The sequence below is a fragment of the Oncorhynchus mykiss genome, chromosome 3 (assembly GCF_057628025.1).
Source record: "Oncorhynchus mykiss isolate SJ-2025 chromosome 3, ASM5762802v1, whole genome shotgun sequence".
Taxonomy (NCBI): domain Eukaryota; kingdom Metazoa; phylum Chordata; class Actinopteri; order Salmoniformes; family Salmonidae; genus Oncorhynchus; species Oncorhynchus mykiss.
The window spans coordinates 93,515,804-93,533,034 of record NC_143024.1 but is presented as its reverse complement, the minus strand read 5'-3'; the positions used below and the strand labels follow the sequence as shown (position 1 = coordinate 93,533,034).

General features: G+C 41.8%; 1 protein-coding gene across 1 annotated transcript; it reads right to left on the bottom strand.

Annotated features, from left to right (window-relative positions):
* Positions 1-4,502: 4,502 nt before the first annotated feature.
* On the bottom strand, positions 4,503-15,477 carry LOC110520660 (zinc finger CCCH domain-containing protein 15; the record flags this gene model as incomplete). The annotated part of the gene is given in 13 exon segments (XM_090230474.1): positions 4,503-5,240; positions 5,589-5,709; positions 5,940-6,035; positions 6,816-6,914; positions 6,916-6,987; positions 9,194-9,360; positions 11,333-11,425; positions 11,641-11,735; positions 11,928-11,979; positions 14,803-14,836; positions 14,838-14,893; positions 15,207-15,213; positions 15,361-15,477. Coding segments are annotated over 13 exon segments (1,200 nt in total), but the record flags the coding sequence as incomplete, so codon positions are not given.
* Between the last annotated feature and the right edge of the window lie 1,754 nt (positions 15,478-17,231).

Below are 17,231 nucleotides of genomic sequence, written 5' to 3'. Positions count from 1 at the left end.
ATCTACTGATCACATTGTTTCCATGGTTTCGCTTAAGCAGTTAGCTTCTCATCTAATCATCTCGGAATTTGGCCCCTCCACTATAAGGTAAGCCAAGACTGCAAGTCTGGTAAACCAAGCCTGCAAGTCTGGTAAGCCAAGTCTGCAAGTCTGGTAAGCCAAGCCTGCAAGTCTGGTAAGCCTAGACTGCAAGTCTGGTAAGCCAAGCCTGCAAGTCTGGTAAGCCAAGCCTGCAAGTCTGGTAAACCATGCCTGCAAGTCTGGTAAGCCAAGACTGCAAGTCTGGTAAGCCTAGACTGCAAGTCTGGTAAGCCAAGTCTGCAAGTCTGGTAAGCCAAGCCTGCAAGTCTGGTAAGCCTAGACTGCAAGTCTGGTAAGCCAAGCCTGCAAGTCTGGTAAGCCAAGCCTGCAAGTCTGGTAAGCCAAGCCTGCAAGTCTGGTAAGCCAAGACTGCAAGTCTGGTAAGCCAAGCCTGCAAGTCTGGTAAGCCAAGACTGCAAGTCTGGTTAGCCAAGCCTGCAAGTCTGGTAAGCCAAGCCTGCAAGTCTGGTAAGCCAAGACTGCAAGTCTGGTAAGGCAAGTCTGCAAGTCTGGTAAGCCAAGCCTGCAAGTCTGGTAAGCCAAGACTGCAAGTCTGGTAAGGCAAGTCTGCAAGTCTGGTAAGCCAAGCCTGCAAGTCTGGTAAGCCAAGACTGCAAGTCTGGTAAGCCAAGACTGCAAGTCTGGTAAGCCAAGCCTGCAAGTCCGGTAAGCCAAGACTGCAAGTCTGGTAAGCCTATAGCCGTTTTCTTTCACACTGGAAGCAAACAAAGAGTAAGCTAAAATAGTTTATTTAATGTCTTGGAATTAAAATATAGTCCTGAATTAGTCAGTCAGCAGAGAGTTAAAGCGACAGTACAAAACTGCAGAATAAACCCTGTTTTTATGGACACAGATCATCAATAGTCGTTCCTGTACACTGCGATGCTCTATGTGTTACATATAGTGTCCCGGGGGCCTCACACAAACCTATTTGACCACAGTAGAAATCCAGCAACACTTCCTATGACCTAACGTCTCTGTTTTATACAGAAAATTGTGTACGGTGCAGTATGTATGTCCAATGTGAAAATGCGATTGTATTTAAACTGATAGTCCACTCTTTCAAGGCAGCAGAATGAGCAATAATGTTCCTTGGGGTGTAAACTCTTGTGGATTTGGAAAGCAGAAGTGCTCCTGTGTAGAATGGACACCTATGTTACTGTGACACAACAGAGAGAGAGAGAGAAGTGTGCACAGTGCAGTAAACGATAGGAGTAAAGACACAAAAAGACAATCAATACAAAACAATATAAATGTCCCATATGAAACATCGTGCAATGTGAATGAGCTAATTAACAATGCGATTTTAAAAGTGTTTCCTAAAGTTGATTATTATAATTATTATAAAATATATTATTAAAATATACTATTACTGTTGTTATTAATAGTAGCATTATAAATAATGTTTAGTTGTTTGTATTACTGCTGTTACCATGACAACTATCATGGCTTTTAATGCTGTTAACAATATCAACGCTATAATATTATTTGTGCTATAAAGGCAAATCACTTTTTTCCCTTTTTTTATTGTTATTGTTAAACAACATTCTAAGTCTGCTCAACATTTCCTCATAAAATGTTACAAATTTCGATTTTTTTTATTTTTAATTGCCGAGGTCACGGTTTTATTTTTGCTAGGTATTGTTTATTTATTCTGGTTTATTATTGTTGGCGGAATGAAGGACTAATCTCGCTCTTGAATTTTCACGTGACATTTTTGGAATCAACTCCGTCTGTCAAAATCGGAGACCGCTCAGAGATCAGAATTCCGTTGAAAGGGTCAATGAGGGAGTTCTATTCCGCTGGTCTGGATAAAAACCGGGAAATGGCCCGGCACGTCATCGGCGAAAGCGGGCAGGGAGGAGCGCAAATTTCAAATTAAACATTAATCTGCGCCGCCCGATCATCATGGTGCATCGTTCAAAAACATACATATTTTCCATAAAATAAATGTGTGAATTTTCAAACTATTTTTCATTGGGTAGGTATAAACAGCGTTTTTATAAATAAATAAAAGTCACTTTTGCATGTAAAAACACAGAATCCTTCTCATCACTGATCACTCCACGTGCTTAATTAAGTCACTTTTGTTTTTAGCCGAGTTGAAGCGGGGAACCTGGCTCATGCCCGCGAGTCACCCCGGTTACAACGAACACGTTCACTTTTCACCTGGTGTAAACCCCTCTCTCGGGGTAAACCGGGCCAGATAAACAAACCCCCTCAATGAGTGGATAACCCCGCGCATTGTCATGGAAAAACATTTATCCAATCCACTCCAGAAGTGACGGAGGCAACGAGAATGACTTTCCAACGAACCTCTGATTTACAATGAATTAATTAATTTCTTAATGATTTGCAAATTACTGTTGAAGAATTGGTTTGTTCTTCCTCATTTGTTTAAGTACAAGTTTGGAATTTCCAAATCATGATTTTGTTAGCCTACCCTTATTCTCGAATGAGACAAGGGAAATGAAATCCTATCTCAGTTGTACAACGTACATACATTTTCCCCCTCAAATGTCACTCAAGAGTATTTTTGGACACAGTGGGCGCACAATGGCAGTTAGTTAGAGCCCGTTGTGTAATAGCTGTGAGTCATTTGGGTAAAGCAGGTTTAAATCTACTAAATCCTAGATGACTAACGAGAGCGGGGGATATTTTGGTCGTATTTGGTCTGATCCAGCCTCATACAGGCTACGTCCCAATGGCACCCTTGCATTCACTACTTTCGACCAGAGCCCTATGGGTCCCGGGTCAAAAGTAGTGCACTTATATAGGGAATAGTGTGCTACTTGGGAGGGTAGAATAGTCTCAGAGGCAGTTTACGATGAAGTAAACTCACAGGAATGTGTGGCAAAAAAAGCCCCTGGGAATGTCGAATCCTGTGTAAGAAGACGGGAGTGTGGATGAGGGTGGAATGGAGAGATGCAAGGGTCAGGAGGGACTGGGGAAGGGAGGTATATAGGAATGTTGACTGATTTTATTTGTTATGTTTGGCAGACACTACCCTCTGCTTTAATAGATAATTGAATTACAGTACTGTCTTTGAGAACATATTTAACAGACATTTTAACTGTCTACATACAAACTATATGAGGTAATGATGACATAAAAGACACAAAAGTTATTGATGAGTATCAGAAATGAGATTTTGAGAATTTGGTCAGAACCTTCCCTCTAGAGGATATAGATGTAAGTCTCTGTGGTTTGATGTGGGGCATGTAGTTTGTCATGGCGTTATTACATACAGGAAATGTTACGAACAAAGACTACAAATGATAAAATGAGTTTAAAAAGTTGTCATTTAGAATCGGCTTGTTATTTCCTGAAAATATTGTTGCAGCATGACTGACCGAGAGAGAGCCTCAGCTACGCACAACGATGACAGTGTTTACAGATTAAAATGAGTGTGGGCTTTTCCTTTTCATTGAAAAGACAATCTGTCTTTTGTCTTGTGGTGGCCCAGGCCAGTCAGGCATGTGGCTGTTGGGTTTATCTGACCATGTGACTCAGCATGAATCCGTTCCATGCTTGCGTCTCATAGGGCACCCTATTCCCCATGTAGTGCACTACTTTAGACCAGAAGCCTTATGGGCCCTGGTCAGAAATAGGGCTCTGGTCAAAAGAAGTACACTATATAAGCAATGGGGTGCCATTTGGGGCACTGGCCAATGATTGTGCTGGACTTTGACTGATTACATGGGCACATTTCCTAATGACAAATGACAAACGAACCGCCAAATTCAAAGGGCATTATCACAGGATCATAGGATAAATGCCAGGGGTAATGATGCCAAGCCCTACTATAGTATAGATGCCAGGGGTAATGATGCCAAGCCCTTTCACTATGTCTTCTAGAACCTGATTCACACAGTCATTCCCCTGTCTGCCTTTCACTGTCTTCTAGAACCTGTTTTACCCATTCCCCTGTCTGTCTTTACTATGTCTTCTAGAACCCGTTTTACCCGTTCCCCTGTCTGTCTTTACTATGTCTTCTAGAACCCGTTTTCCCCGTTCCCCTGTCTGTCTTTCACTGTCTTCTATAACCTGTTTTACCCATTCCCCTGTCTGTCTTTCACTATGTATTCTAGAACCCATTTTACCCATTCCCCTGTCTGTCTTTCCCTATGTATTCGGGAACCCGTTTTACCCGTTCCCCTGTCTGTCTTTCACTGTCTTCTAGAATCATCTACATATTCATTCACCACACACACACAATTGCTATCCTGATACAGGAATGCAAATTCATTGAAACATAATTAATGTGTGAAGTCCCAATGATATCTCTGTAACCTTTCTTTGTATTTAAAAGGGGCGGAAGTTCAGTATTTATCGAATAATTCCAGATAAATAGTGCTACCGATATACATTTAAATGAAGCTGTCAGAAAAGCCAGTATTTATAAAACACTTACTCAACTATTTAGGCCATGATTACAATTTATTAACAGCGAATCAAAATCACAAGGAGTAAAATACCTTGCTTTACATAAATAAAAATATACTTAAAATCAATATAACCAACCCAATAAATATTTCATTTAGAAAACATTCCCACTGACTTCTGATCAGGTTTAAATGAAAGCCGTATGAAGGAAAAGACAGGGCAGATCAGCACATCAATTAAAGAATGATAATCTCCTGTTATTAACTGGGATTTCTGAGTGGCAGACAGTCAGACGCATTTTAAAATAAAACATGCATTTTTAAAAGGAGGAAAATAAGAGTTTGTAAAGTTGTCAACATTTACTCCTCTGGTTGTTCTGCTGGAGAAAAGGATCTTTGTCTTTTGGATGCCGAGGAACAAAGAGGGCTGTGATATTCCCAGGGCGAGGTTGTTATTGTTAATTGTGCAACATCATCATTCACTTTTAAGCCTTTTGTCCAAGGAATGAGCCGCCCAAACTCAAGAGACAATTCAACACAAATAAGTTGATTCGATTCAAAAACGAGCCGATTTCTATTTGATTCAATTCACAAAACGAGCCGATTCAGTTAAATTCAGCCCTTGTCTTGTTGGTCCAGATCCAGCGTGTCGAGCTCCTCCTCTACCTCGCCCAGATAATCTCCAGTGAACAGGTTCTCGTCTACAGGGACATCCTCCGTGTCCCCCTCTCCGTTCACTCCGTTCTCCTCCACCACAAGCCTCACTCAGTTTGTCTGTCTGGAGGAGAAGAGCGGCAGATGGATTCATTCAGCGATATGAAACGGTCCAATTGTTTTTGTTTTTTTAAACGTTGACAGTCCCCTATTTAAAACATGATCTAGACTATACCTTTCTATCTAAAAGTTCTGTAACGTTGCACTCTCCTGAACAGACACCAGGCCATGTGCCAACAATATCAGTGGATGAAGTGATCATTGAAACCCCCGCCACCCCACCTGACTTTGCCTGGTCAGATAAAAATGATTACAACAGGAAATGAGTAGTACAGTTTCTCTGAGGGAAAACTTTTGGACGGACAGACGTCCTGTAGAAACAGTTAAACAAGCCAGGCTGTGCATCACCATCTGTGTCCTTAGTGGGCCGAGGTCTGGCAACGACCCGGTCTGCTGACGCCACTGTGATCCCAGCATCCTTTAGGAATAAACCTACATCAATGTTCAGGAAGTCCTCAGCCTCCACTACCTGTCAGAGAAGCATAGATTATATATATATATATATATATATATATGATACTAATCTACCTATTAAAACCAAATGACCGGATTTTTCAGGACAATACAGGAAACAAACAAGGAGTCCTCAGAGTTGTAGAACATATAAAACATCTCTATTTTCAAAGTAACATTACACTTTATTATATTATAACTTTGGTATTTAGTTGAATCTGTCATCCCATCTAACAGTAAATTTACCTCGTCACCATCATCATCGCCCTTGGTATCATCTGTCTCTGCATCATCGTCGTCAACCAGGTCGGGGAGGAACTCAAACACTTCACGACCACTCACCTGGAAGAGAGAGACATTTTCACACCACATACACTGACCGGACAAAACATTAGGAACACCTTCCTAAGATTGAGTTGCACCCCCCCCTTTTCCCCTCAGGACAGCCTCATTTTGCCAGGGCATGGACTCTACAAGGTGTTGAAAGTGTTCCACAGGGATGCTGGTCCATGTTGACTCCCAATGCTTCCCACAGTTGTGTCAATTTGGCTTGTTGAGCGTTAAATGCCGGTGCGCCTGTCACCTACAACCATACCCCGTTCAAAAGGCATTGAACTATTTCTTCCTGCCCATTCACCCTCTGAATGGCACACGTACACAATCCATGTCTCAATTGTCTCAAGGCTCCTCCCCTTTCATCTACACTGATTTGAAGTGGATTTAACAGGTGACATCAATAAGGGATCATAGCTTTCACCTGGTCAGTCTATGTCATGGAAAGAGAAGGTGTTCTTCATTTTTTTTTGTACACTGAGTGTACCAGGACAATGTTCAGGGCAGGACATTTCATTCAAGGGGTTTTGTCACCACCCTGTGGTAGGAGAGGAGGTGGCTCGTGTGCTTCAGTGTATCGTGAAATATGGTCCTTCCTCCCAGGCCATAACAGAGGGCATGTAAATACTGTATCTACCAGTACAATTACAAAGACCTGGATCAACACGAGCTCAAAAAAGGAGACCCACAAACCAATAAAGTCTGCTAGATATACTCAAGGCTTCTGTACCAGACTTATTAATGCTCCTGTCTCAAATAACAATAACAATAAACCTAGTAGCAACTCACCCCCAGTGACCTGCCTGCTGATAAATCAGCCCTCTTCCTCTTCATGTCCTGCTCATCCTCTAGTGTCTCTTCCTCTTCATGTCCTGCTCATCCTCTAGTGTCTCTTCCTCGTCTTCCAGGCTAGGAACGTCTCCAGAGTGATACGGGTGACGTTAGGACCCAGGGCTGATCGCTGCAAATACAGAAGATTTAAAAAAAAAAAGTGAAGTGTTTTTGTCACAGACATGTTTGGGAACAAATAGCCATTAATACACCATTTTAGAAACTATGAATGAATACATATAAATGTTTACAACAACAAAAATGTCATAAGAGGTTACACGACTTTATTCATGTAAATGGTAATAACATGTTATACCAACATTTACTTCACAACTCTACTACATTAGGAATGATCCTAGACATAGAATGTTTATCAACTCTACTACATTAGGAATGATCCTAGACATAGAATGACATAGATTATGTTTATCAACTCTAGTACATTAGGAATGATCCTAGACATAGAATGACATAGATGTTTCACAACTCTACTACATTAGGAATGATCCTAGACATAGAATGACATAGATTATGTTTATCAACTCTAGTACATTAGGAATGATCCTAGACATAGAATGACATAGATTACGTTTATCAACTCTAGTACATTAGGAATGATCCTAGACATAGAATGACATAGATGTTTCACAACTCTAGTACATTAGGAATGATCCTAGACATAGATTATGTTTATCAACTCTAGTACATTAGGAATGATCCTAGACATAGATTATGTTTATCAACTCTAGTACATTAGGAATGATCCTAGACATAGAATGACATAGAATATGTTTATCAACTCTAGTACATTAGGAATGATCCTAGACATAGAATGATATAGAATATGTTTATCAACTCTAGTACATTAGGAATAATCCTAGACATAGAATGATATAGAATATGTTTATCAACTCTAGTACATTAGGAATGATCCTAGACATAGAATGACATAGAATATGTTTATCAACTCTAGTACATTAGGAATGATCCTAGACATAGAATGATATAGAATATGTTTATCAACTCTAGTACATTAGGAATGATCCTAGACATAGATTATGTTTCACAACTCTAGTACATTAGGAATGATCCTAGACATAGAATGACATAGATTATGTTTATCAACTCTAGTACATTAGAAATTATCCTAGACATAGAATGACATAGATTATGTTTATCAACTCTAGTACATTAGGAATGATCCTAGACATAGAATGACATAGATTATGTTTATCAACTCTAGTACATTAGGAATGATCCTAGACATAGAATGACATAGATGTTTCACAACTCTAGTACATTAGGAATGATCCTAGACATAGATTATGTTTATCAACTCTAGTACATTAGAAATTATCCTAGACATATAATGACATAGATTATGTTTATCAACTCTAGTACATTAGGAATGATCCTAGACATAGAATGACATAGATTATGTTTATCAACTCTAGTACATTAGGAATGATCCTAGACATAGAATGACATAGATTATGTTTCACAACTCTAGTACATTAGGAATGATCCTAGACATAGAATGACATAGATTATGTTTCACAACTCTAGTACATTAGGAATGATCCTAGACATAGAATGATATAGAATATGTTTATCAACTCTAGTATATTAGGAATGATCCTAGACATAGAATGATATAGAATATGTTTATCAACTCTAGTACATTAGGAATGATCCTAGACATACAATGACATAGAATATGTTTATCAACTCTAGTACATTAGGAATGATCCTAGACAAAGAATGATATAGATTATGTTTCACAACTCTAGTACATTAGGAATGATCCTAGACATAGAATGACATAGAATATGTTTATCAACTCTAGTACATTAGGAATGATCCTAGACATAGAATGACATAGATTATGTTTCACAACTCTAGTACATTAGGAATGATCCTAGACATAGAATGACATAGATTATGTTTATCAACTCTAGTACATTAGGAATGATCCTAGACATAGATTATGTTTCACAACTCTAGTACATTAGGAATGATCCTAGACATAGGATGACATAGATTGTTTCACAACTCTAGTACATTAGGAATGATCCTAGACATAGAATGACATAGATTATGTTTATCAACTCTAGTACATTAGGAATGATCCTAGACATAGATTATGTTTCACAACTCTAGTACATTAGGAATGATCCTAGACATAGAATGACATAGATTGTTTCACAACTCTAGTACATTAGGAATGATCCCAGACATAGAATGGCATAGATTATGTTTATCAACTCTAGTACATTAGGAATGATCCTAGACATAGAATGACATAGATTATGTTTCTATGGGGATGATCAACCGACCTCATTCTCGATCAGCTCCTCCAGTGAGTCTTCTTTCGTCTTGACCTTCCTGAGGACGAACCCGGCAGGAAGAGCACGACGGTACATACAGTTGTCTCCTCCCCCGGGACAGACCCGGAACCAACCATACTCGTTGCTCTCTATGTCATCCAGGAAGTACTTACAAAACCTGTGGGGGAAAACAATACTGCAGTCTGTCCTCGTAGAAGAGCAAAGCATTGGAGCAATAACAAACGCTGTTAGTTACAACATGTGACACGCATTGTAGCAGGTAACAATATGTAGGGTAACAGAGATCCTATAGGTCATTCTATGGACGAACAAACATTGTTACAATATGTAGGTTAACAGAGATCCTATAGGTCATTCTATGGACGAACAAGCATGTAAAAATATGTAGGGTAACAGAGATCCTATAGGTCATTCTATGGACGAACAAGCATTGTAACAATATGTAGGGTAACAGAGATTCTATAGGTCATTCTATGGACGAACAAACATTGTTACAATATGTAGGGTAACAGAGATCCTATAGGTCATTCTATGGACGAACAAACATTGTTACAATATGTAGGGTAACAGAGATCCTATAGGTCATTCTATGGACAAACAAGCATGTAACATGTAGGGTAACAGAGATCCTATAGGTCATTCTATGGACAAACAAGCATGTAACAATATGTAGGGTAACAGAGATCCTATAGGTCATTCTATGGACGAACAAGCATGTAACATGTAGGGTAACAGAGATCCTATAGGTCATTCTATGGACAAACAAGCATGTAACAATATGTAGGGTAACAGAGATCCTATAGGTCATTCTATGGACAAACAAGCATGTAACAATATGTAGGGTAACAGAGATCCTATAGGTCATTCTATGGACGAACAAACATTGTTACAATATGTAGGGTAACAGAGATCCTATAGGTCATTCTATGGACGAACAAACATTGTAACAATATGTAGGGTAACAGAGATCCTATAGGTCATTCTATGGACGAACAAGCATGTAACAATATGTAGGGTAACAGAGATCCTATAGGTCATTCTATGGACGAACAAGCATGTAACATGTAGGGTAACATAGATCCTATAGGTCATTCTATGGACAAACAAGCATGTAACAATATGTAGGGTAACAGAGATCCTATAGGTCATTCTATGGACAAACAAACATGTAATATGTAGGGTAACAGAGATCCTATAGGTCATTCTATGGACGAACAAACATTGTTACAATATGTAGGGTAACAGAGATCCTATAGGTCATTCTATGGACGAACAAACATTGTTACAATATGTAGGGTAACAGAGATCCTATAGGTCATTCTATGGACAAACAAGCATGTAACAATATGTAGGGTAACAGAGATCCTATAGGTCATTCTATGGACAAACAAGCATGTAACAATATGTAGGGTAACAGAGATCCTATAGGTCATTCTATGGACAAACAAGCATGTAACATGTAGGGTAACAGAGATCCTATAGGTCATTCTATGGACAAACAAGCATGTGACAATATGTAGGGTAACAGAGATCCTATAGGTCATTCTATGGACGAACAAGCATGTAACATGTAGGGTAACAGAGATCCTATAGGTCATTCTATGGACAAACAAGCATGTAACAATATGTAGGGTAACAGAGATCCTATAGGTCATTCTATGGACGAACAAACATTGTTACAATATGTAGGGTAACAGAGATCCTATAGGTCATTCTATGGACGAACAAACATTGTTACAATATGTAGGGTAACAGAGATTCTATAGGTCATTCTATGGACGAACAAGCATGTAACATGTAGGGTAACAGAGATCCTATAGGTCATTTTATGGACAAACAAGCATGTAACAATATGTAGGGTAACAGAGATTCTATAGGTCATTTTATGGACAAACAAGCATGTAACAATATGTAGGGTAACAGAGATCCTATAGGTCATTCTATGGACGAACAAACATTGTTACAATATGTAGGGTAACAGAGATTCTGTAGGTCATTCTATGGACGAACAAACATTGTTACAATATGTAGGGTAACAGAGATCCTATAGGTCATTCTATGGACGAACAAACATTGTTACAATATTTAGCCTTCCAGTAATTTGTTTGTTGATGCGTACAATCGGAGTTTGTTGAGTTTTGGCTTTCTTCAGCTCTGCCTCTCCGAGTTTCTTGTGGACGACTTCCTCAAGCTTCTTCTCATCCCAGTTGTCCATGGTGTCTATAACATATTGAAAAATACATTCATTTCACATCACAACGAGACAATCATCAAAGTGCAGATAAGTGCATCCCTGACACTGTGGTGGGCACAGCATGTCAGGCACAAACCTGATGGCAAAATGCATAGTTTATAACATCATTTACTATGACATTCAGGCTACAAAACGGCATCAACAAGCCTATGAATTTTAATCATAGAGACAACAAGCGTACCTTTTTCCAGGTCTTCATCTCTGCCATCGACACACAGACTGCGTTTTTCACACTTCCTCTCAAGAGTCAGGTCGTGGGAGAACTTACACGCTGGTCTTACTGGTCTTTTATTTTTTACTGTTATGTAACTAGGTAAGTCAGTTAAGAACAAATTCTTATTTTCAATGACGACCTAGTGGTAAACTGCCTGTTCAGGGGCAGAACGACAGATTTGTACCTTGTCAGCTCAGGGGTTTGAACTTGCAACCTTCCGGTTACTAGTCCAACGCTCTAACCACTAGGCTAACCTGCACTGGTCTTGCTTGAAGAAGGCACAAAGCACAGATTTGGGATCAACACCTGACCACAAGAATTAGGAGACATGGGGAGAGGAAATTAAATAATAATAATTAGAATTATACTACATGGGGTAATATACTGTAGCCTTTCTCAAGGACCCTCAGGTAGCCTAGTGGTTAGAGTGTAGGGGCGGCAGGTAGCCTAGTTGTTAGAGTGTAGAGGCGGCAGGTAGCCTAGTGGTTAGAGTGTAGGGGCGGCAGGTAGCCTAGTGGTTAGAGTGTAGGGGCAACAGGTAGCCTAGTGGTTAGAGTGTAGGGGCAACAGGTAGCCTAGTGGTTAGAGTGTAGGGTTAGAGTCTAGGGGCGGCAGGTAGCCTAGTTGTTAGAGTGTAGAGGCGGCAGGTAGCCTAGTGGTTAGAGTGTAGAGGCGGCAGGTAGCCTAGTGGTTAGAGTGTAGGGGCGGCAGGTAACCTAGTGGTTAGAGTGTAGAGGAGGCAGGTAGCCTTGTGGTTAGAGTGTAGGGGCAACAGGTAGCCTAGTGGTTAGAGTGTAGGGGCAACAGGTAGCCTAGTGGTTAGAGTGTAGGGGTGGCAGGTAGCCTAGTGGTTAGAGTGTAGGGGCAACAGGTAGCCTAGTGGTTAGAGTGTAGGGGCAACAGGTAGCCTAGTGGTTAGAGTGTAGGGGCGGCAGGTAGCCTTGTGGTTAGAGTGTAGGGGTGGCAGGCAACCTAGTGGTTAGAGTGTAGGGGCGGCAGGTAGCCTCGTGGTTAGAGTGTAGGGGTGGCAGGTAGCCTCGTGGTTAGAGTGTAGGGGCGGCAGGTAGCCTCGTGGTTAGAGTGTAGGGGCGGCAGGTAACCTAGTGGTTAGAGTGTAGGGCTGGCAGGTAAACTAGTGGTTAGAGTGTAGGGGCGGCAGGTAACCTAGTTGTTAGAGTGTAGGGGCTGCAGGTAGCCTCGTGGTTAGAGTGTAGGGGCAACAGGTAGCCTAGTGGTTAGAGTGTAGGGGCAACAGGTAGCCTAGTGGTTAGAGTGTAGGGCCAACAGGTAGCCTAGTGGTTAGAGTGTAGGGCCAACAGGTAGCCTAGTGGTTAGAGTGTAGGGGCAACAGGTAGCCTAGTGGTTAGAGTGTAGGGTTAGAGTGTAGGGGCGGCAGGTAACCTAGTGGTTAGAGTGTAGAGGTGGCAGGTAACCTAGTGGTTAGAGTGTAGGGGCGGCAGGTAACCTAGTGGTTAGAGTGTAGGGGCGGCTGGTAGCCTTGTGGTTAGAGTGTAGAGGTGGCAGGTAACCTAGTGGTTAGAGTGTAGGGTGGCTGGTAGCCTTGTGGTTAGAGTGTAGGGGCGGCAGGTAGCCTTGTGGTTAGAGTGTAGGTGCAACAGGTAGCCTTGTGGTTAGAGTGTAGGGGCAACAGGTAGCCTAGTGGTTAGAGTGTAGGGGCAACAGGTAGCCTAGTGGTTAGAGTGTAGGGTGGCAGGTAGCCTTGTGGTTAGAGTGTAGGGGTGGCAGGTAGCCTAGTTGTTAGAGTGTAGGGTGGCTGGTAGCCTTGTGGTTAGAGTGTAGGGGCGGCAGGTAGCCTTGTGGTTAGAGTGTAGGGGCAACAGGTAGCCTTGTGGTTAGAGTGTAGGGGCAACAGGTAGCCTAGTGGTTAGAGTGTAGGGGCAACAGGTAGCCTAGTGGTTAGAGTGTAGGGTGGCAGGTAGCCTTGTGGTTAGAGTGTAGGGGTGGCAGGTAGCCTAGTTGTTAGAGTGTAGGGGCGGCAGGTAGCCTCGTGGTTAGAGTGTAGCGGCAACAGGTAGCCTAGTGGTTAGAGTGTAGGGTCGGCAGGTAGCCTCGTGGTTAGAGTCTAGGGGCGGCAGGTAGCCTCGTGGTTAGAGTGTAGGGCTGGCAGGTAAACTAGTGGTTAGAGTGTAGGGGCGGCAGGTAGCCTAGTGGTTAGAGTGTAGGGGTGGCAGGTAAACTAGTGGTTAGAGTGTAGGGTCGGCAGGTAGCCTCGTGGTTAGAGTCTAGGGGCGGCAGGTAGCCTCGTGGTTAGATTGTAGGGCTGGCAGGTAAACTAGTGGTTAGAGTGTAGGGGCGGCAGGTAGCCTAGTGGTTAGAATGTAGGGGTGGCAGGTAAACTAGTGGTTAGAGTGTAGGGGCGGCAGGTAGCCTCGTGGTTAGAGTGTAGGGGCGGCAGGTAGCCTAGTGGTTAGAGTGTAGGGGCAACAGGTAGCCTCGTGGTTAGAGTGTAGGGGCGGCAGGTAGCCTAGTGGTTAGAGTGTAGGGGCAACAGGTAGCCTCGTGGTTAGAGTGTAGGGGCGGAAGGTAGCCTCGTGGTTAGAGTGTAGGGGCAACAGGTAGCCTAGTGGTTAGAGTGTAGGGTCGGCAGGTAGCCTCGTGGTTAGAGTCTAGGGGCGGCAGGTAGCCTCATGGTTAGAGTGTAGGGCTGGCAGGTAAACTAGTGGTTAGAGTGTAGGGGCGGCAGGTAGCCTAGTGGTTAGAGTGTAGGGGTGGCATAGGGCTGGTAACCGGAAGGTTGCTGGATCGAATCCCCGAGCTGACAAGGTAAAACTTATGTTGTTCTGCTCCTGAGCAAAAGGCAGTTAACCCACTGTTCCACAGGGCGCCGATGTCAATTACGGCATCCCCCGCTCTGAATCAGGTTAAATGCGGAAGACACATTTTAGTTGAATACATTAATTTAAACAGCTGACTGTTTAGACAGACCCTCTTTCTCTTTCTCACTCCAACTTCAATGATGTTAAAGAGAATGAGAGGCAGTTATGTTGTTATACAGCTAGGGTATGGAGGGGTGTGAGGGACAATTTGGAAATAATGTAGGTCTATTAGAGACTTTTTAACAACACTGCCAAGAATCTTATCACTCAATCATAAATAGAGTCCCAGTACCTTTGGTGACTTTTTGTGTAACAGGCTTGAAAAAAAAGCTCATTCATCTCTTCCAGCTTCTTCTTCTTGTCAATCTTCTTCTTCTTATCTCCTTCAGCAGCTGCAAACCTGATAACATCAGGCACAGACACACATTGAAGTGCATTAGACCGGGTGGGTTGGGACACTAAGGTCCAGTCACACCGAAAGATGTATTGGGGACGGGGGGCAGGAGCTACAACGCTTTTCAAAATGTATTCATCCCCCCCTTTGTCGTTTTTCCCATTTGTGGAAATTTGTGGAGTGCCACCCCTCATAGCCTGGTTCCTCTCTAGGTTTCTTCCTAGGTTCTGGCCTTTCTAGGGAGTTTTTCCTAGCCACCGTGCTTCTACACCTGCATTGCTTGCTGTTTGGGGGTTTTAGACTGGGTTTCTGTACAGCACTTTGAGACATCAGCTGATGTAAGAAGGGCTTTATAAATACATTTGATTTGGAGTAGTTGAAAAACAAGTTTTAATGACTCCAACCTAAAGTGTATGTATACCTCCGACTTCACCTGTAGCTGGCTGGTGTTCCCACCTGTCGTCCGTTCTGCTGTTCATGTTTGACTTGATGAGTGACAGTTTTGATGAACTTCTGCTGCTTGGCTCCTTTCTTGTTTTTCAGTCCAAATGTCTTGTCCTGGTGAATGTACAATCAGCAGAAGGGTCATATTTAGGCTAACTACCTGACACATGACATTGACTCCCAAGATGACTCCCAAAAGATTCAGCCATGGCTCAGGACAACACGATCAATCAACAAGTATGATCTGCCTCCTGAACAATTAAACTTGATGTTGTTGCTATTGTTAGCAAATCGGATTAACCACAGCAGATACAGTCAGATGAAGACTAACACATGCTACACCGCAAAGTGTGCAGAAGGCAACGCGGAGGACGCATGATTACGCCCTGATCACACCAGTAGTGCAACAAAAAGCGCAAAATTTGAGACGCAGCGTTATCTGGTTATGTTGTGTGCAACAAAAAAGTTCAACCACATTCAATTTCTGCTACCATTTATGTCATTAATGTTTTTTTACACATACAGTTTGATGCATAAATTAGAGAAATCCAATGTAACAAACAGTATAGACTTTACGCCCGTCCCCTCGCGAACCAGGGACGCTCTACACACAGACAACAGTCACGTTCGAAGCATCGTTACCCATCGCTCCACAAAAGCCGAGGCCCTTTTAGAGCAAGGGGAACCACTACTTCAAGGTCTCAGAGTGAGTGACGTCACCGATTGAAACGCCACTAGCGCGCACCACCGCTAACTAGCTAGCCATTTCACATCGGCTACACAAGCACCACACAGAACAAACTACAACTGCCTCTTGCAACTCTATACTCTAAGGCAAAAGCAGGATACCATTGGAAATGAATGTGCTTCTAGTTTGCCAAAATGCTAATTTCACGGTCGGTGGGATCGAGGCGTTAGCGTAGTTATTTAAATTATTATTATTATTATTTACCTTTATTTAGCTAGGCAAGTTAGTTAAGAACACATTCTTATTTTACAATGACAACCTAGCGTAGTCATTTACATTTAAATAGTAGCAAAGACAGCGTAGGAAACTTAAAAGCCTACAGTAAATAAATACTTTCCCTCAACAATATTTCTAATTGCACATTAATATAGATTCATATTTGTCCCATAATGGAATATTTGCATGTTTCTGAAGAAAATAGAGCCCCACAGTGGAGGTGTCATAATACCCATAACACTTAGCGGTCAAACAGGGAAATAGTTCCAATCGATTTTACACCATTCATTTTTCCCCCAAAGAGACTTTTAGAAACCCTTATAATAAGAGTGGTGTTTGCTGTCGACTAAACCTGGAGTGACGCTTCGATAGCTATGTAAATCTCTCTCGGACAAGGTGACTTTTAACAGTATATTCAGCTGTATATACTATCAGATACGAAAATGGTAATTAGCATCCAAGTAGACATCGTGTAAGACTACAAATCCCAGCATGCTCCTGCACATCATCTTTCACTGACACCTTTATTAACAAGTATTGTGTCAATGTAAAACTTGTACATTTAAAGAAATGTTGCCAATTTATTCATTACTCAGCTTAGCTAACATTAGATAGTTAATCCAGGGATTCTAACCTTGGTCTCGATTCGTCAGTCTCGTCCAGATCATCATGGTATTTGTAGTTCTTTATGATAGCCACATTAGCCGCAAATTAGCGTTTACTTTTTTTGGGGGGGATAAATACAGGCGAATACATGGATGAAAGTCACTTTGTCATTGAGCGATTGATCACAACGTCACGTCAGGGTAAACCTACAAGAAACACAGCCCTTATTTGAAGTGTTTCTAAAAAACATCTCCTATGGAGAAAAATGAATGGTGAGAAAACTACTGGAACCATTTCCTTGTTTGACCGCTAG